Here is a 22,208-nt window from a genome sequence, read left to right as displayed (position 1 = left end):
TACACAGACCTACGACATTGACTATACTGAGACATTTGCACCAGTGGCAAACTTAAATACAGTTCGGGTTCTCTTGTCTCTGGCAGCCAATTTAGATTGGCCACTACAACAACTTGATATTAAAAATGCTTTCTTAAATGGAGAATTAGAAGAGGAAGTTTACATGACTATACCACCAGGATTCAGTAGAACAGGTGAAGAAAACAGAGTGTGTAAACTAAAGAAATCGTTATATGGCCTCAAACAATCTCCGAGAGCGTGGTTTGACAGATTCGCAATGGTACTAAAGAATTAAGGGTATCGACAAGGGCAATCAGACCATACACTATTCTTCCAACAGTCTGAAGGAGGTAAGAAAACAATTCTAATAGTGTATGTTGATGATATAATCCTTACTGGTGATGATACTGTAGAAATGGAGAGATTGAAGAAGGTTCTGGCTACTGAATTTGAAGTTAAAGACTTGGGACAGATGCGGTATTTTTTGGGCATGGAAGTGGCAAGAACGAAAAAGGGGATTAGTGTTTCTCAGCGAAAGTATGTTACCGATCTAGTTGAAACTGGCATGCTAGGGTGCAAACCCAGTGAAACCCCGAAAGAAACAGTAAAGAGGGTTGAAGATTGTGGAAAACCAATAGAAAAGGAGAGGTATCAAAGATTGGTTCGCAAACTGATCTACCTATCACATACTAGACCAGATATTGCATTTGCAGTCAGTGTAGTAAGTCAACACATGCATTCACCAAAGGAAGTTCACTTTGATGCTGTATACAAGATCCTTAGATATCTCAAGGGATCCCCGGGAAGAGGACTCTGTTTTAAGAAATGTGAAAGCAAGGAAGTAGAGATCTTTACAAATGTAGATTGGGCAGGATCAGTGGAAGATAGAAGGTCCACCATAGGATATTGTACATTTGTCTGGGGAAATCTCGTGACTTGGAGAAGCAAAAAAACATAATGTAGTGGCTCGTAGTAGTGCTGAAGCTGAATTCAGGGCAGTTGCTCAAGGGATTTGTGAAGGATTGTGGTTACGAAAACTATTGGAGGAATTACGGGTACCGGTGAACCCTCCTATTAAACTCTACAGTGACAATAAGGCAGCTATTAGCATCTCTCTTAATCCAGTCCAACATGACAGGACTAAACATGTGGAGGTAGACAGACACTTCATCAAAGAAAAAATTGAAGAAGGGATTATATGTATGACTTATGTACCAATCAAGGAACAAACTGCAGATATCCTCAGTAAAGGCTTGGGACGACAGAGCTTTGATGATCTTATTAGCAAGTTGGAGATGATTAATATTTTTGATCCAACTTGAGGGGGAGTGTTAAAATATCAACCCCGAATATCTTTGTAAATAAAATACAAATTAGGAAAGTGAGTAATTATGGGAGATTTGATATTATTCAATAGGAAATTGTTTTCTTGTTTAGAATAGGTAATTGTATTATATATTGGATTGTATGTAAGAACAAAATAATGAAGAAATATTTTTTACAATCGTTTCTTCTTTCAGCCTGAGTCATGTACTAGAATGAGTTCTGAACTCAAATGGGTTTTGAGCCCTGGGTTCAACAGGATGTTATAGCTATAAAATGGTTCATAGGATGGCTGGGTAGGTGATCGCCCAAAAAAAAAGGAAGAAAATACAAAAGTAAACAATTTGAATCATGTGGATTTCAATGGCTCTAGATGCTGACTCTCTGATAGCAAGAAATGATTTAGCTCAACTTCTTTGATTTGTACCTTAAGAAGAACATTTCTTCCAAGGAGTTCTTTGATCAACAGTGTTGGTGAGCTGGTTCTATTTATGGGTTTTGAATTTGAAGACATTTTTCTTCATGATTCCACATTTTTCCTTTAGGAATTTGAAACTAGCCTAACGTAGGGAGACCCCTAGCCAGTCTGGTACTGTTACCTAAAAAACACTTAGGTTATCCCAGTGAGGCAATCTGCTTGCGGTTTCCTGTTTTTGTTTGGAAATTATTTGTCCATTTGGTGCAGGCTGTGGGTTAAATTACAAGTAAATGCACCTTCTATTGTTTTCTAACAATTTCTATTTTGCCGTCTTATTAAGGCAAGTTGATGGGGAAACAAGAGTGGGGGTGTTTGCTGCTCGATCTATAGAAGTTGGAGAACCATTGACTTATGATTACAGGTATGTGTGTGCCAAACCTGTGCTTGCTCATTTACAATGAATGATTTTTTTTTTTTTTCTGGCTCTATGACCCCCTAAATTTTCAATTTTCATATATGAATAAGCTTGTTGCAGTATGCATTGGTAATTATGATTGCGTATACATTTGGGCACGGGCTTTATGTGTCACATTATATACACTGATAATTGTGCATATTGCCTTTATTTTATTTATAAAAATAAACTAGTCATAAACCCACATTATGTCTGGCTTAGACAGTACATTGGGCAAATTGGAAAAAAAAATACAAAAGGTATAATTGGAGAATTACGTGGATTTGTGGATGAAATGCGTGATGTAATGTTCATTTGCATGAAAAATTAATTGCACTGCTTTTCTGTCTGTCTGACTCTGAAGATAAGGATTCTTCTAAGATTTTTTCCACCAATTGTGGCAATTCATTACACTAGAAAACCTTATAAAATTTATCTGCTTTTGAAACCTCTTTAAAACATGAAGTAGAATGGTTCATGCATTTGCTCTAGTTTGACAATATGCGTATATTTTACATAAAGATTGCATGTTTTATGCACCTAATATATTAATAGAATATATCAAGTTAGAAGCTAATGTGTTTTGTTTCTCACATATGATTAATCAAACATGGAAAAAATACAATTTTCTGTCAGTGCTCTAGCATTTTAAAGCCAATATAAAATTTATTAATATTACTAAACGACATTAATAAGCTGAACTAGAGCGTCCAAAATACTTTAATAATCTTTTTAAATACAAGGGCTTAAAATTGCAAATATAGTGATATAGACAAGGTTGTATATGCTCAAAAATAATTTATGACCATTACACCTTTCTTCCACCATGTAGCATTTGCAACTCCAGCTTTCTGCCACACCTGTATCATTATCCTTTGGTTCCTGCTGTTGATATCGAACCATGTACAGAATGCTCTGGGTTGTGCTAGATCAATTATTTGCCTCTTTTTTTGCATCTCATTAGAACCAGCATTTATGGGTTGGAAATTCAACTCATTAATGCTATTCATCTCTGCAAGATACTTAGAAACACTCATGCTTCATGTTGAAATTGAAAATACTCAAAGGAGAGATCATACATGCAAGTTAGATTACTAGAATACATGAGTTTCACATAATCCAGATTCTCTTTGCATGCATGAATGTGCATGCACATATTAGCAGAATGAGGTTTTGCAGAATTCCATGACTACAAGATGAGTAATGCATCTTGAATCCATATCTTTATCTTGTCATCATTAGACCCAATAAAGTGGCATCTTCAAACTGAATTACACCTGTCAACTAAATGTTGAAGGCCTTAGATCACTGTAGATAGTTGTTCCTATTCAACTTCTTTGTTGTAATGTTTGGTAATGGATAAGGAACTACCATTACATTTTGTTCACGGAATGTATTTGAAAAAAGAATGAGTGGAGGCTGGACCAGAATCAACTTTGGAATGTGGTTCCATTGTCTGGTTACTCAAGTAGAATGACTCAAAATCTCAATTCCAATTCCTTTCCGAGATTGGAACCCATGAATGGTGGCTGGAGTTTAATGAATAATTTTTTTTTCAAAAATGCCCCATATGCAGAATTTTTTTTTTTTTGGTTGTTGCTATCTTTCAAGCATACAGCTTCAATTGAGCCGCATTTTTATATTGTCATAAAATATTAAAATATAATCTAAATGCAATAATTAAATAATAAATTATTTCAAATAATAATTTTATTTAAATAATAATGTAGTTATAATAGCTATAACCATTCACCAATAAACAGATTTCACAGCACAAAAAAATTCATAAAATGAAGAAGATAATATGAGTGGGTGGGGGTTACTAGTGTTTTGTCTGCAACTTATTGAAGCCTGTCTCGGCCGCATCATCACATTTCTGCAGCCATTGGCTCTCAAATCAAAACCTTATTGCAGCCATAGTTGGACCCTCACTTTTTAACCACCGCAACCCATAGCTAGGTCTTGGCCATTCGCCACTCTCAACACCTTCCACAGAGCCCACAATCTTTAGAGAACCCTAATTGACAAAAACGACATGCTACCACCGTTTGTGACTATGTTGGCTGAATTGGTGAGAAAACAGATACAGGAAATAAAGGAAGCCAAGGGTGATAAAAGGACAGATCACAGGGAATGTATACATCTGATGGTCCTAGTGAGAATTATTTTTGTTACTATGGAATTTTAGCTTGATGCAGAGATGGAATTGGCATTCTCATCCCATGAGGCTGGTATGCCTAATCTGGCAACTAAAGGTATGTGATTCTGGCTGGAATGGCCATTCTGTCCCTTTTTTATCAAACCAAATATGGGAATGAATATCCTTGGTGGCATTCCATTCTGGGATGAAAACTGTCCATCAAACGAGGGATAAGTTCTTGGGATTCATGGACTCCTTCCCATAACAGCGCAGCACCAAAAATGATGTTGTACGAACAAACCATCATAAGGTAGGTACTTGCTTCTTATCCATAAGAACAAGCAAAACTTAAACAAGCAAAAAATCATGTATCCTAATCCACATACATCATAATGTGATAACTGACATGGTAGAATAGCTTATGGAGTGAACAAAGCATATCAGCACAAAGTGAGGCAAAAACAAGGTCTAAAGGAGCTTCAGACAGAGATTCAGACAGAAAATTTGTGGTAATTTCCCTAGAACTGATCTGCGCTACTTTCACAAAACATAAGCAATTAGTCACCTTTGAAGTTTGCAGCTTGATGAAAATTTGACTCTGTAGCTACTTCTTATGGGTCCTTTCTCTAGCATACCTTTAGTTTTGACTCTATTAAGCACTGATGCCAATTAAAAAGCTTAAATTTGGAGGAGGTTTTACCCTTCCAAATAAGAAAGCTCAAGGAAAATATCTCCATTGGGAGCATGTGTTAAGTGATCAATGAGGATTTATGGGAGAAATGTCCAGAAGTATCAAACACAGAAACCCTATTCTGTCTCCTACAGATAGAGTCAACAATATTCAAACAACCAAACAAGTCACGCATCTCTCTTTTTTTCATCCAAGAAACAATGCCCCTTTCAAAAGAAGAAAATAGGGAAGGCACTATGACAATTAGAAAGATGATTAAGCGAGAGGAAGAGAAGAAAAGAGTATCCTTGATTATCCTCCCCAAATTGTACCCTGACCATTATCAGCTTGAAAGTTGACTAAAAAGGGGGAAAAAAAGGTAGGCTATCTGGGATATGTATTTCCAAGGGCTCACAAAAGTGGTATTATTACCCTCTTTGACATCCAAGAACTCTTATGGATACCATACAAAGGATCATTTGTGCCGAAGGGACTTGGACTCCGAAGGAAAGGCTGATAACCATTTATTCACCAATATGATTGTCTTAGACACTAAGGTTTGTTTAGTTAAGCTTTCGTATACAGAAAACTGTATCTGAGGACAGAGGATACAAGAAATATGAAAAAAAATACACGTTTGATTTTCTCTTGCATATATATATGTATATATATATATATATATATATTTTTGGGTACCATGAAAAGATTGTTCACTTTTTATGATGGTATAGGATGATGTTTTCCGTGAATCCAGATACAACCCTCGGAACTCCCAACCCTTTCTTATCCTATTGCTCACATCACATGTTCCACCACCACGCACTTCGCCCACTGTTGGCGGCCGCCAACGCCAATCATCACTGACCTCCATCCCCACCCCCCATGTGCCACCACTGCTTACCCCCACCCATGCCTACCAACTACAGCTACCCACTGCTGCCAACCACGATCGACCAAAATCCACTCCCTGCAATTCACCATCGTCCACCACCATGCCATCAGTCACCATACCCAACCTTGCCCCACTGCCACCACCAGCTTCCAGTACCAACCGCCATCATTGGATGCCACAATCGCAACCACTGATTGCCACCACTGTCAACACTACATGTCAAATGCCAGCCTCAAAAAGTTTTTTTAAAAAAAGAAAAAGTTGTTTCCAAATCATGTAATCACGATCTCTGATTTCATTGTTAGAACTAAACTCAAATCTAGTTATCAAATTGCATGTTTGAATACAAAATATGTGCAACACAGCTTACCGTTTTTTGTTTTCGAAAACATGAATTCAAAGAGACTAGTTTGTTGGATCCTTAATCTAATGGGTATAGGATTCCATATCCCAAAACACATCACTCATAAGCTACAAACTCTACAATTAACATGATATCTCGACATCACATACCCCAATCACAAGAAATATCCTCGTCAACCTCTCCAATGTCTTAGCACCTTGGCATGAATTTTGAATAAAGACAACAAACATGAAGAAGCAGTAGATAGGCAGGCTTGGATCAATGTAATGAAAACCCCCTAAAGTAAACACCCCTTCATCCATATGTTGCCTAGATACCTTCTCGATCAATAAATTCCAAAAAGACCATGCTCTTGTATTCCCTCCTAAAGGAACACCTAAGAAGCACTCTTGAACCACGCAACCAGCCATGACTGCAAACTGAGACGGCATATCCGTATCTAAGTTAACACCAGACAACCACTCTTACAATAATTAATCTTTGGCCATGACTTCTCAAATACTTGTAATAAATTAAGCACATTAGAAAAATCATGCCTACCATTAGAAAAGAATGATATCATCAGTAAGCTATAAAAGAAAGCCTATACATGCTCCATCACCTCTCGAATACCCTTCACAAATCCTCCATCCTGCACCAATCAATTATCCTACCCAAGACATCAGGAAAGAGGGTAAAGAGAAGGTTCTAAGACCCTCAGAAGCTCAAACGAAGACTTGAAGGTTTTCTATCACTAATATCCTCAAAATATGTTGAAGAAAGAAACAGACTGATTCACTTCCTCTACTTTGAATCCCTCTTTCTATTAAGCCTTGTCAAGCAATTTTTGACAAACTAAAGCACGTGCTTTCTCAAAATCTAGATTGAAAGCCTTTCCTAGGAGTCTTTTTGGCACTATCCACAACTTCAGTAGCCATTAAGACAGTATCCAAAATTTGTCAACCTTCAATGAAGGCTCTCTAAGAATAAGGAATTGTATCCTCCATGGCGCCCTCAACCTGTTAGAAAGAGCTTTTGCTAAAATTTTATAGATACTAGTCACAAGGCTCTAGGCCTAAAATCTCTCACTTTTGTAGATCTTTTTGACGAATTAGGGTGATACAAGTCAAATTAACATTTTTTCACCACAGCTGATGAGAAACTCATTCAGTACCTCATTAAATCATCCTTAACAAGATCCCAACAATCATGAAAGAAAATCATGCTAAAACCAATTTGGCTGGCACTCTTCCCTTTCTCCTTTTCCCTCTTCTGCCTGTAGTACAAGTTGAATATAAGATTTCTGAATGTTGAGGATTGAATGTTGGCATCCTCGTAAAGATTCTCCTTTTCCATCTTCTGCCTGTAGTATAAGTTTAATAAAAGATTTCTAAATGTTGGGATTGAGTGTAGACATTCTTGCATCTTCACGCGGGCTTTGATATACATGGGTGAGTACCAAGTTGACTCAAAAGTTTAAGTCTTGGACCCAACCATTTATATAAGTATCCATCATCCGTTTGACTTTTTCAATGTAGGACAAACTTACAGGTGAAGTTCTCAATATTTGGAATGATTATCATTGCATTAGGAAACTGAAAGGATCTTTTACATAAACACCATTAGGCCACAATCCTAGTGGTGTGTCATAGCTCCTCCCCCCCTTCCCCCCCACAACACACACACACACTCACATAAAAAATATGAAAGAAGAAATTTAGGGTTGTTTAGTTCTAGAAAACATTTTTCCGTTTTTAGTTTTCTAAAGAATTATAAAAATTCTAACTTATTTTTTTGTTTTCCAAGATTCATTTAAAAGTTAGAATGTAAAGAGGTTGTTTATTTGTGTAAAACAATTTTTCATTTTTAATTTAGATTTCAAAATGATTACAAAAAAGGCAACTTGTTTTCAATTTTTCAAAAATTATGTGGGGTAGTATTTGGGATAATGAATGTTGAGACTTGAATTTGGATTTGGATTTGTGTGGATTTGAAATAAACTCAATGCAATTATATTATAGTCATAATTCACAAAAATCAAGGACGTTGATTTGAATTCCATGCTTTAAATGCAGAGTAAGAAAACAAAAATTTTAAAAATGATAGATTATTATTTTCCAACTTTTTTTTATATAATTTAGGAAATTGGAAAATACAATGACATTTTGGTAAATGTTGGAGAAATTATACATGGAAAATAAAACTATTTCTGCAAGCATACAATGCCAACTTTTTTGTTATCGCTGTTTATTTTTATTTTTATTTTTTTTTAAATTTTATTATTATTTTATTATTTCTTATAATAACAATTGTAAACATGTAAAGGTAGTTACTGATTTTTTTGTGTAAATCTTCAAAAAATTAAAATGAAAGTTAAATTTTCACTACTAGAAGGGTTAGACCTTAGAAATCTTCTAACATTGATAAAGTGAAGTTATGCAGTTGTATCAAAGAATAGAATTGTTTAGTTAGCTTGGTGGTTCCATTGTTTTGATTTTGGAAATAATTGGAACATAGATCTAATTCTGTAGTTTCGAAAGGAAAAGTGATGGAAGGAAAGCTGAAAGGAAATATAATTTGTCTTTTTTAGCCTTGGACCAAAATCTTGGACGTGATGTGACGTTAGATGTCATATGAAGAGAAGGCACTCTTAATTATTCTTTACGGATGGGGAAAATTCATCAATATTCTCTTGCAGCTTTGCCGCCTGAGTTTTTTACAAAATTATTAAGAAAAAAAGGAAAAAAACACAAATATGTACGATCAGGATAACAAATACATAAATGTACCGAACTGAATTTTGAAAAGTCGGTTTGGTTTTAATTTTTTTTTTTTTTGAAAACCTGCGTGTTAGCGCAGGCATCTGGTGACGAGACGATCAGTGCACGGAAACCTGAGCAAAAAAAAAAAGGCTAAAAAGGTGAAAACTAAATTTCTAAAAGTTGTTTTTCCCCTTCATGTCAAACCTTGGTCTGTTTGCAGCTGACATCACGAAAACTAGAGAAAAAAAAAAGCTGAAAAGTGGGAAAATTGACTTTTCAAAAATCGATTTGCACTTGACACTCGGTCTGCGTGCAGTTGGCCTCACTTTAATGTATACTAAAAGTGATTAATTTCAAACCTTAATTATATGTATTATTTTTGCGGCTATTCTTAATGGGAATAAATTGCTAATTAATTGGAAGTTGACACATGCACACACTTCATGTGCATGCATGGCTCGTGCATGCATGGCTCATGCATGCTTTTCCACCCTGATGAAATGGATTTAATTTCAACCCACGAGAAGCCAAGTAGTTATGATGGGATGATTTCAATGGATGCAATCTTTTCGCTGGGCTATAAAGCAATGCCTAGGTCACGATTATTGTTGCTTGGACGTGTTGCTTTCTTTTTGCGTCTTCTGAGAAGTTCTTGTGAACTTCAAGAAGCAGTGAGACTCAGGATAACTAGAAAGCTTGAATGGTTTTTGAATATTTTGATTGATGAAGAGGTATATTGTTCGGTGCTTGTCTTATAAATTCTTATATTTCAGGATAGTAGAAAATTCCAGATAATAGAAGAAATAAAGCCATGGAAAAAATTATTATAATTTATTATTGTTTCATTTCTAATTCAAGTACAACTTACAAATTTTTAAAAAAGTATTTATAATATACACATTAAATACAGATTAATATGATGGCCCAGCTTCGTCATGACGTCTAGTCCTCCTTGAATACCGATTGTGGTTATGACCTTATGACAAAACATGCACCACATCCTTCTGCCCTCTTGTATGTCTATTTCGTTATGCAGTATAGAACTCTCTGGTCGTCCTTTATGCTTAAGCAATTGATGTTGGCGTCTTTGGATTTGTCCAATATTCTGCATGGAGGACGGGGATGAAGTCCATCGCACATGTAACAAAATGCTCAGGCACCGTGAAACAAGGGTCAATATAGCGACTGTACCCCAGTCTCCTTGAGCCACAGATAGCTGACATGTATAAACAAGGGTAGTGTAGATTCTGCCACTTCCCACATGTACACTGATGTCCCTTTATGTCAACTATTTGAATATTTCAACCCTTATTTGGTTGGCGCCGTGTAGTTTGAATACTTAACAATCCCCTTTCAATATTGAAGTTGATAACCTCATGTCCAACATATGTCATTTCCCTCCTCTCCATTTGCAACAACATATGTGGGGTGTAACAATCCCTGGACTCCATTGCTTGGCGCGATAAAATGTCATCTGGACATTGACCGTTATTGGTAAACTGTGAGTTTCTTTGAGGACGACATTTTTACATTCAACCAGATTCATGGTCATGTTTCCATTCCTTCAACCACTATCATGACATTGCCTACACATCTGAAGAGGGATCTCTTCGAAAAAAGATTTCGTAGCTGGCCCACCTTCTGTTAGGATTCTTTCCATCATGCTATTGAATTTCCTAACTTGGTGCTCCTTACTAGTTATTTCAATCATCCGCTTTAGCATGGTATTGTGCACCCTCTTGTTGAAGTTGCTAACGAGGTGACGCAAGAAAAACCTATGGTGCGCACGCGGCGATTGCCAATCAACATTTTGACGAACGACACCAATGGTACTGGGATGTCTGTCTGATATAATGCACACACTATCGCGATCAGTCACTTCATCCTGAATGCACTTGAGGAACTAGGACCATGTTCGCAGACTCTCCTCAACAATTGCGAACGCTATAGGAAATATTTATTGATTTGCATCAAGGGCCGTAGCAATTAACAATTTACCTTTATATTTCCTGCATAAGTGCGTTCCATCCACACAAATAACTGGAGGACAATGACGAAATCCTTCTATTGATGCTGCAAATGACCAAAATACACATATCAATATAGCAGTGTTGTTAGCATCAGGAATTTCTGTCCACACCCACTTCACCTTTGTACTAGGATTTGTTTCACACATAGCATGCATCCACAAACATTTGATATGAAAGATCCTAGTCTCCAAACACCCTTGCAACTGCCATTTGCTTCCCGAGCCATACCTTTTTATACGATACATGGTATTGGTACTTTGACCTCAGGTATGCTTGCAAAGCTACAATGGAAGCACCAGCATCACTCTTGATAATTTCAATAATTTCATTTGCAGCTAAGCTGAACTTCATTTGCGGGTGGTCTTGCGATAGTCTCATTTATGCATGCATGTGGCCCTTTGTATTGTGTAATCTTAAAGAGCCCATGCTTTCTATGTTGACATGCACACAACCTCCATGCACAACTCTCGTTTGCATTGCACCTAACCACCAATGTTGTTGGGTTCAATTGCACCACCTTGAAGTTGTGGTGTGTTTGTGCACAGTGGACGCGCACAGAGTGGATCAAATCATCATTCGTGTTGAAAATCATACCCTTACCAAATTTCGAGACACCATCTCATCGAGTGCCCTCAAGGGAATTTCGACATCGACCATGTATGCTAATGGCGGCTCATTGTGTACTCCTTTCTGACTTATAGATGTGTTCTGAGGAGGCATGACAACTTCTTCATGCTGAACCCCATTATCATTCTGTCCACCTGGTTCATCTACCCCTGCGCCTGTCTCTTCAAAATCCTCTTGTAAATCCTTTTCGTCCTATAATTCATGCTCACAGTCCATATCAGGTTGCATTGTCAGGACTGTGTATACCCCACTCTCATTCATGATAAAAGATGGAATTGTTTGGAAGTCTAGTATAGACACAACTCCAGTTGAGCTTTGGTCATGCCTATACTCTGTTGATGGTTGTGGTTTGTGATAATAATTGCTTCTCACATGAATCCTTGCAAAGTAGCCTCCTCACGTCCAGGCTCCGTTGACAAGAATTCTGATTGAAATGATATACTACGGACGTCATTCAAATCTTAAGCCGCTGTCACCTGTGAAAGGTGATTAAATAGTCTGCTCGTCTCAGTAGTATCGTATTTGTTATATGGTTGAGGATAGAGAAATGCTTCCCCCTGCATAGTTGGAGCTCCACCCATACTCTTGCTTCGAGGAATGTGTTTAACAAAAATATCAACTATATTCATTTCCGGACAAGAACTCTGCGGGTCCAACGCAATTAGGACATTCGCATCATATTTTATTGGGACGTTGATATACAAAAAATTTCCATCACCCCTCGTTGCAGATATCTCAATGTCAATTCGAACATGTACTCATTTGGATCAATATTTAATCCTTCATATATTTTTCGTTTAAAATTTTCTAACTTCATCCTCCTAACTCGAATGACCTTCGTTGGCCCTGTGTTGTACTTAATACCGGTCGATCCATGTATAATCTCACCATCAATGTATAATAAGACTGTAACTTTGTTAGCTGACGAATTTGATGCCATTTTGAATTTTCAAAAATAGAGTACATATGCAACATAAAAAGATTTTCATTACAATAATAAATATTTTGAGTAAATCACAATAATATGGAACAAATATTTTTTTCATTTACGTAAACAATTATCTTACATAATATATTAATTCCTCAATACCTCAATATGAAATGAAATTAATGTACAAAATAAAAGTAAAAAAAGAAAATTAGTTAAACCATGAATTAGCTAATACCGTTGTTACTGACCCTTGCAAGAAAATAGTTCTAAGAATAAATCTCGAACAACTTCACGCAACACTGGAAGGTGTGAAGTAGGCTGGAGGATAAAGGAAGAAGAATGAAATGAAAGGAGAAAGGATTAGTGAAAGTTTTGCCCCCGGGGGGTGGGAATGAAAGAATAAATAGGAGACGAGGCATGCAAAGGGGGAAGGGGTAAGTATGTGCACGAGTTGCATGGTTTGATACGTAAATGAGTTTGGTAAGCGCATGTCAAAACCAATTTTTGGAAAGTCGATTTTGCAACTTTTCAGGTAAGAAACATGCATGCATGCACGGGGAGTTGGGTGCCATGACCAAACCGACATTTGAAAATTCAATTTGGTTATTTAATGTGTGTGTGTGTGTGTTTATTTTTTTATTATTTTTTATTTTTCTCTGCTCTGTCCTTGGTATCTTGTCTGCTGCGGGTGCTGACGTAGAGAGTCGACTTTTGGAAAGTCAGTTCTCTCCCTTTTCATTTTTTGGTTTCCGTGCCCTGACTGCTTTGCAGGTTTTTTATATATTTATTATTATTTTAATACCCAACAGATTTTTGAAAAGTTGGGAGGGTACGATTCTGTAATATTTGCCCCCACCGTACATATTTGTGTTTTTCCTTTTTTTTTTTTTTCTTGATAATTACTTTAAGAAACTCTTTGCTGCCTCTCCTTTAATAAACACGAGGGAACCTTCCATGTAGAAATAGTTTATAGATTTAGAGGCAGATGAAGAATCTAAGAATAGGGCTGTTTTAGTATATAGCATGGATCTATTAAAAAAAAAGGTAATTATTTGTACTCGAAACTGTTGCAGTTGAGTCTGAAATGTTTGAATAGTTCTTGTACCGTCTTTGCATTAAGTATGCAGTTTAAAGGCTTTGCTCTAAGATAAATTAAGACTGGTATTTCATTTTTGAGTATTGTTTACTTATTCAATGAATTTAGATCAGCGTGGTTGAGAACATTTTAATGCTAGTGATGCTTGGCTTGGTCGTGTTATATCAGAGGTCCAGGTCCATGCATTTGAGTTCAGGAGTCAGGATATTGTAGATAATCTAACTTGTTACTGTATTGAAGGCCTGTAAGTTGAGATGAAGCATTATATGGTCCTTTTAACCTTGTAGATTTGTGCAATTCGGGCCTGAAGTAAAATGTCATTGTGGTGCTACAAATTGTCAAGGCTATCTGGGGACCAAAAGAAAAATTGGTAAGGTGATCCTTTCATGGGGTTTAAAACGCAAGAGAACATCGACAGATTGCTTAGCTCTCATCACAGTATGATTTGTATTAGTGTCATGTTTTCAGGTTGGTCAATTATGTTGTATATTGTCGGTGTAGGAAAGGCAAATTGCCTCAACCATTCAAACTACTACACTAAGATGAAAAATACCATTTGATTAAACTTGGAAATACTTTCTAATGGGTCCAGACTGCATGGATGCAAGTATTTCCCGATTATACGTGAAGTTTTGGGATTTCAACTGTAATAAATTATTGTTATTTGGAATTTTAAAATATTTCTAATATTTAATTTTGCCGAGGATTCTAATTTGGAATTTGAAACACCTGTACTCCTTATATTAGTCACTTGATTCCTGATTCCCGTAAGATTTCTGTTGCCAATCCAGCTTCTCCACTGGGCTGCTTTTCTAACTAAAAGGAAATTGCAGTCCTCCCAGTAAATGATTTCGTGGTCTGCAGCCTCATGCTGATGGGCTGTAAATATAGTCTTATCATGAGACATAATTGTCTGCATGCTTGAGTTGCAATTTTTATGGGAGTGGAAAAGGGTAAATTGGGATGGAAAAGGGTTCAGTTAGTAGTATGCTGCAACATATGAGCGTCGTCCTCAATTTGATTTCATGCCTGTTTAGTCATTGAACTTAATTTATATTTGCGTAGGGTAAAAATGCTGTATCTTGATCCAAAACTGTCAAATTTCATCGAATAAATCAAAGAAAATTGGAGAATCTTTAATCCAAGCTAAAAATAACTAAAACTTGTTAGGGTAGACTGGTATAATTGTTTGAAACAATTTCTTGGAGAAAAAAAAAAAGATTTAAAAAGACCTAGAACCATGTTTTAAGGTAATAATGTTTTTTCTTTCAATATCCATACCCTTACAGTAGACACTGTTAATGCTGTATATTACATCAACTATGGTCATTGATCCTCCTAATCCATTCTTTATAGTATAAAACGCAGCTTCCTCAATTGCCGAAGCTTCTTTTGCATTTGAAGATGTATTCTAACCCAGTATGCTCTGCGGCGGCCACAATCCATGTGAATTCTCCACATCAGAACAATGATAGCATAATCCATTCTGTGCTACAAGACAAATTCATTCACAATCCTTCATTGCCACTCTTGACTACCCACATGTGAAATGATAATTTCAACAAGATTTACTTAAATCACACCATGAGGAGGATAGTTCCAACACTCTTGAGTCTTGATTTGAGTCAAATTTGGATTTGGGGGGATAATCCTTTAGTAGTCCAGCGCTCAGGACATTGGACTAGATGAATAATATCTCATTCCTCGCCCTTCCAAAGTTCCAAATCCCTTTGATAGCAAAGTGCCCCAACATAGGATTGCAAATGGATTGATTCCATCTCTTCCAGGACATCTAATGCATTGAAAATTTGTTCTTTGAAGTCTGTTAGTTTCACATCTATATGTTACATAAAGTAGTTCGGGCACATGCATGCCCTCTTCTCGTCTTTTACCCAGAGAATTAAAAATTGTATCCTGTATGATTTTTTTTCCCCGCCACAGATGAGCTTTTTTCGGTAGATAATCGTTTCTTCCCTCCAAAGAAATGTCTTCATCTCATTATGTACTTTCAATCTCCTCATAGTAGTGTAAAATTCACTCTTGTCATAATGCCAAATAAGTTTGTCAAATAAGATTCGAAGTATAACTATTCAAAGATTTGTCCAATCTTATCTGTTTGAGCAACTAGGACTAACTCACCTACAAGTGTTTTTGAATAAAATTTTGGCCAGTTCTTTATAAACTGAATGTATGCATCAAATTATGGGTCGAGTGTGAAACCTGACCCGCCTCATGCTTAAAGGTAAACATGTTAATAAAAAAAGAATCTTTTTTTTGGAGGGGAGGGATGTCAAATTAGGGATCGAAGCCTCCTCAATCACAGTTATCATTTTCTTGGGCGTCTTTTAATTTATTATGCATATTAGACATTATGTCTTTTTAATTGACTGCATGGCTTTCGTGTTTTTGTGGGCAATCAATGCAAAACAATTATTATCATATACATTGTTACAATGTCACTAAAGTTATTTAATAGGAAATTTTACTTAATGAGACTAGTGTTTCTTTTGCAAAATTTTAATGTCACTCATGTTGTTTTGTGTAATTTTTTCTCTAGAAAAGAAAAGTTAAACTTTCAACTCGACCCATCCCATCCAAATACAAAATTTATGCAAAGATAACCTAACCAAATTGAATTATTGATGGCTCAACTCAAGATAGAAATATTTTTTATTTTTTAATCAAGTTGAGTAGGCTAGTTTGATTGAAATTTTAGGCCCACCAACATGACTAATAAACAACCCAAATTTGAAGAATAAGTTCACCTTAAAAGGTTAAAAAAATTCCTCAAGCCTTATATATATATATATTCCAACTTCCAGTCAAAACCATCTTCTGATATGAGATCTACCACCTTACTGTAAATAATTAAGAAAGGGCTCAAATGCAACTAATTACAAAATTAAGGAAAATGCAAGTGTAATATACAAAAGTTTAGAGATGTCAATGCAATTCAAGTATTTAACCTAGTTTTACCAGCAAACTGGCGGATAATATATTTGAGTAAATCGCTAACCTTTCTTAGTTTCAATTAAATAATGAATGTTGTGTATGAGCTTTTGAAAGTATCAGGCTTCCTAGAAACATAGAGAGCCTTTTAAAAAAAATAAATAAAAAAGCATTTTGTTGGTCAGTAGCAGTGAGAATGAGAACTATGCTATAAAAGGACAGAGAATCTTTTTTATTTATTTATTTATTTATTTATTTTATGAAATGGGTAAATGTACTGAATGTCCAACTACTTTGGGCATCCCCAGGATTCAAGGAAAAACATTTCCATCTAAAAAACAACTAAGTGGTATCCTGCTATTTACAACAAAATCTGGGCATTCCCAGGGGCCAAGATGGCTAGTTCCGGAGCTTCAAGTACAATATAAAATTCCATATATCAAGTCTATACTAGTCAAAATACTACAATTCAAATTTATCATATATTGCCCTAGTATGTCTTTGAATCACACTAACAACAATTTCCATAGGGGTTATGACATGATTTTCAAATCTGCTCCTGTTCCTTAAGTGCCACAAGAAATAAACTGTTCGCTGCCAACCCAATTTTCTTTCGTGCGAGTGTATACCATTTCCCTTAGCTTCTTTGTGCGACCATTTAGTTGTAGCTTTGATGGTAGTCAAAGATCTTTTTAGCCCCAACCACCTTCTGACATTATTCCATACTTCTGTAGAATATTTGCATTTAAAAAACAAGTGCCCCAATGTTTCAGTGCCAGCCTTACAAAATACACAGCTCCTGGTCTATTCCCTCGACAACTATTTTATCACATGTTGGGAGTTTCCCTTTCAAGCCAAGCTATAAGCAGAAGGCATGTTTTGGAAGGTTCCCACTGTACCATACCTCCTTTGCCCACGGCATTCTATAGTTTTTATTCCTCTAGAAAAAGGACAGAGAATCTTGACCATTGGAGAAGTGGATGGAGGTGAGGGCATTAGATCCCATAATGTAATCCAAAGGAATATAATGTGGAGTCTTCGTCCCTCGCTATGTTTCCACACCATCAACGCATCTTTGGTTGCAATTCTCATACCTTTTAATTTTTTTGTTTTTCTACATTTTGTTTTTTGTATGCTCTCACTGTATGCGTATGTGTGTTTCTTTATTGGGCTTTTGGTCGCACATTCTCCTGACCTAATGAAATCTATTGTTCAGCTGGGAATCTCATTCCTTGATAGTTGGAGAGATGGGTTCTTTTACATGTAAGCCAATATTCCTTTATGAATATTGGCTTGATTTTGTACTTTACATGAAAATTTAAAATTTCTTCAGAGTTGTTTGTCTTCATTACAATCAAAATTGTTTTGCCCATTAAATCTAAAACATTAAAAATTACCATTAAATTCAATGTTTTATAGTTTAAAATATCAAAATGGTCATTAGTTTTTTAAGCCTATTTCTAAATATGCTAACTATTTCTAAACACTCTTTCAACAACTTATAAGAGACTTTTACAACATCTATTCCTAGCATATAACGACCAATTATCTGCTTTCATCTTCTTTCCTCCTCTCTGCTGTCCCTACTTATCGTCATAGTCCCACATAAGATGTGTACTAGGGAGATCTTGAGCTTATAAGAGTGGTTTGGGCTTTAACTATGTGAAGCGCCTTTTATAAGATAAATTTGTGAATCTAGTGGACCAAAGCGGACAATACCTCATTGGAGTTAAGCCCAAGATCATTACATTTGGTATTAGAGCCATCCTGGGGTGGTACTATCATGTGGGTGGATCTTACATAAAGGTTTAAGCCACTCCAACGAGGACGTCAGAGATTAAATGAGAGAACTTGTCACGTTCCCATAGTTTCCTGTTAGGGAGATCTTGGGCTTATAAGGATGATTTTAGTTCCAGCTAAGACAAACATGTGAGGTTAGTGGGCCAAAGTGAACAATAACTCATCAGAGTTGGGCCCAAGACTGTTACACTCATAAGTTATTCTTTCCTTTTCTGCTTGAGTAGCATTCAATTGTTCTTCCTTGTTCAATTTATTGGGTATTAGACACTACAACTAAGTTTGATTTTATGATTACACATGAAACTGAGCCTATGTTGTATTCTTAAAGATTGTGAACTGAGTGAATTATATTTATTATTTTCTAACAATTTTAAAGCTGACATGGCTACATTCAATCCTTCAACCAAGAAATTATTGGTTGATCTCACAAAGGAGGTTTGTAGCATTTTTGAAATCTCAAGGGTGGTCTTTTTTTTTTTGTCAAACCTCAGGGGAGGTAAGTGCCTTTTTTCCATCTTTCTTTGTTGACGTTGTTACATATTGTCTTTAACCTCCTTTTTTAACTCAACCAAATGAATACATCCTTGAATTCCATTGCACTCTGATTTGGTGAGACATCAAAAGTTGTCTTTTGCCTTGAATCTTCCTTTTATATCTTCCACATACTTGATCTTCATACTTCAGTCACTTTAAAAATCTTCTTGATGTCTCAAATATTTTATTTCTTCCATTTATACTAGAAAGGTATTCTCATTGTAATCAACAATGTCTTAGGGTTCAAGGTATGATACAAGGAATTGGTAGATGGTACAAGTACAAGGGAAACTGGAAAGATCAGTCTGTTTACAATAATGACCTATTCTTTGGCTACAGGTCAAACCTAATATTGATTTGTGTTTAGCAAATCACTTTTATGTTGGAATATCCAGGTAATGTCCCTAGGGTCAATTAATGGCCTACTTTCGAACAGTTCAATGAACTCTTCAAACTTGACATCTTCTTTTGGTTTGATCTCCAATTCATGCCTTATAACATGCGATGATTTAAGAAAATGGTAGTGAATATTTGAGATCACTAGTCCAAACTCATGCAAGGTTTATCCTTTTATTTCACCTTCTTGTTCAAACATCTGTTCAATAGTTGTCTTCTTAATTTCTACAATCCTCAAGTTTTCATTGTCGAAGATGGAAGGCACTTTCTTTGCTACATTGAGAGGACATCCTTTGGTTTAACTACAATATAAGGTATTACATTTGATTGAATTGCCCTGGTGTTCTATTCTCCCTCTATAGTAATCAAATGGTCACCTTGAATGAATTTAAACTTCTGATGCAATGAATATGACACTGCTCTTACTATATGGATCCATGGCCTACCCAATAAATATTAAAGAAAGGCCCAATTTTTAGGACCCAGATTAGACACCCCATTTTATCCAGGGCTTATATAATAAAAATTAGACAAAATTTATTAATTCCATAAAATGAGGAAAATATAGAAAAATAGAAATACAAGGAAAATTGAATTTTTACATTAAAAATAAAAATATAGAAAAGGAAAAAATGAAAAATAAAATAAAATAAAAGGGTTGGATTCTCCATGCTTGCATCTACGCGTGCGCGCGCACACACACACACAAGAATGTCAGTTAAAATAATAGAATGAAAGCTAATTGGTTTTTTTTTTTAATAAATGATTGAGGAATTTAAGATTGATAAATCAATTTGATTAACTAATTACTTTTAAATTTGACTGAACAATTTAAAATTGATTGATTAATCAAATTTAATGCACTTGTTTTCCCAAAGCCTATAAATAGTGTGCTTCAGAAGATGCAAAGACACACATCGATAGGCACGAAACTAAAAGTTTGAGAGAGTAAAGAGAAGGATTGCTTTGTTGTGAATTTGGAGAAGAAATCGTTAAGATAAAAATGGAGGGTTGGAGAGCTAAAGGCATACTAAAAGGCAAAGATATTGAAAGGGCAGTAGTGAAGAATTCAAAGGGGCTCTAGCAAAAGAAGAAGAGGCTACAAAAGCAAAATTCAGAATCAGAGGTAGGTACTTGTTAGTTTTGTGTTTAATTTTTAATTCAATTTTTTGGAAATGCTAAATTTTGATTCTATAATTAGAGTTTAAATTCAAATAGAATAGAAATCGATAATTTTACCAAAGAGGATTTGATCTGAATTTGAAACATCCATTCCTGATTACCTATATATCCATACCCGATTACCCTAGGTCCAATAACCCTAATTTGATTACTCGAAATCCAATCTAGGTTTGGGTGAATTTACTCAGGTCCTAAATTGTTAACCTGAAGACTTAAGACCCAAGTCCAATTTGAACCTAGGTCCATTAACTATTGACCGTTGACATCTTATGTAACGACCTAAATTTTTTTTAATAATTATATATATATATATATATATATAAATTATTCTGATACCCCTGTAATACCTGCTGTAACATATCAAATCCTAGATGGGCACTGAGGTATCCCTATATACAAATTGACACACCTATGCAGCGGAAAACATATAGTCATGCACCCATATTTATAATACCAGAATTCCATGTTTCCAAACCATACATATATATTTACATATCATCCCAGTATCATCTACTCAAAAATACAATCCCCGGAATACACTTACCCTATAAATAGGGTAGTACAAAAGATTTCTTTATCTGCGAGCCTGCTCCGTTTGCCTAACTGGATAACTTGAAAAATATTAAATCATTAGGATGAGACAATGCTCAGTAAGAGGAAATATGCTATTACTAGTGTGTGGCGACTGAGTTTCGTAAATATTATACAAACAATATCTAAAACTGTAAAAGCTAGTAAATCATTATACAGTATAATTGTAATACTAGTGTGTGGCGACTGAGTTTTCTACTTTTTCATACTTTTAGTATCATACTATATTTTCTGATATTCTGTAAATTTGTATACATATACATAACTGAGATATTTATTCTAGAAAACTGTACGTCATGATTTAACCCCTCATAACAGGGTTGTGCAGCCCGTAGGCGGGACTTAATCCTGGTTTGCCTACCAAGTAAGTCAATTGTAATTCTACCAATCCTTAGTCCAACCAAACTGCAACCTCTCCTAGGCACGGAACGGGTAACTAACTCATCGAACCGGCCACCTCAACCTAGTCTTTTGGGAAGTCTACAATCCCTTCAGGCACGGTTAACAGAAACCATCCACACACTATCTAAGATGTGTGGTTGCACTTTGATCTATACTAGTAACGGTACCGTGCTTTGCTAACTGAATATAACTTGATTCATCAGGGTCTGATACTGTATATACTATTTCTATAGATATCCTACTGTTTTTATCATGATTCCAAAATAACCATAACACTATAAATTTGATATGAAACTACTATAATATCTGACTGAAATAACTGTAATATCTGACTGAATAATTTATAATGTCTGAGTGTTATTGTTTTAGAAATTACAGCATTCTGTAAATACTGTAAAATATTTGTTTGTATAATATTTTTAAAATATCTGTATAGTAAATATCTGTTTGTAAGATATATCTGTCTATATATACAATGTAATTTATAATTGTGTAAAATCTAGTAAAACATGTTTCTATGAAAAAACATTGTAAATCATGATATTTTGAAAAACTATACAAACTATGTACTAAACAAATATCTGCTTAGGCCACACAAATAATAAAACTCATGTTTTAGAATCTGTAAAACTGTATAATTTATACCCTGTACCTTAATTAAACAAATA

The 22,208-nt window shown here is 35.5% G+C and overlaps 1 protein-coding gene across 2 annotated transcripts in view; it reads left to right on the top strand.

Moving 5' to 3' along the window:
- LOC131157623 (histone-lysine N-methyltransferase ASHR3) overlaps positions 1–14,412 on the top strand; it is a 79,791-nt gene extending 65,379 nt beyond the window's left edge. For both annotated transcript variants that reach the window (XM_058111920.1, XM_058111921.1), the window contains exons 10-11: positions 2,082–2,162; positions 13,974–14,412. In XM_058111920.1, the coding sequence (XP_057967903.1) occupies positions 2,082–2,162; positions 13,974–14,130 (238 nt within the window). In that variant the 3' untranslated portion in view covers positions 14,131–14,412. The remainder of the gene's footprint in view (positions 1–2,081; positions 2,163–13,973) is intronic.
- Positions 14,413–22,208: the final 7,796 nt, after the last annotated feature.

The sequence above is a fragment of the Malania oleifera genome, chromosome 6, assembly GCF_029873635.1.
Source record: "Malania oleifera isolate guangnan ecotype guangnan chromosome 6, ASM2987363v1, whole genome shotgun sequence".
Lineage (NCBI taxonomy): Eukaryota > Viridiplantae > Streptophyta > Magnoliopsida > Santalales > Ximeniaceae > Malania > Malania oleifera.
This window is presented reverse-complemented; position numbering and strand designations above follow the sequence as displayed.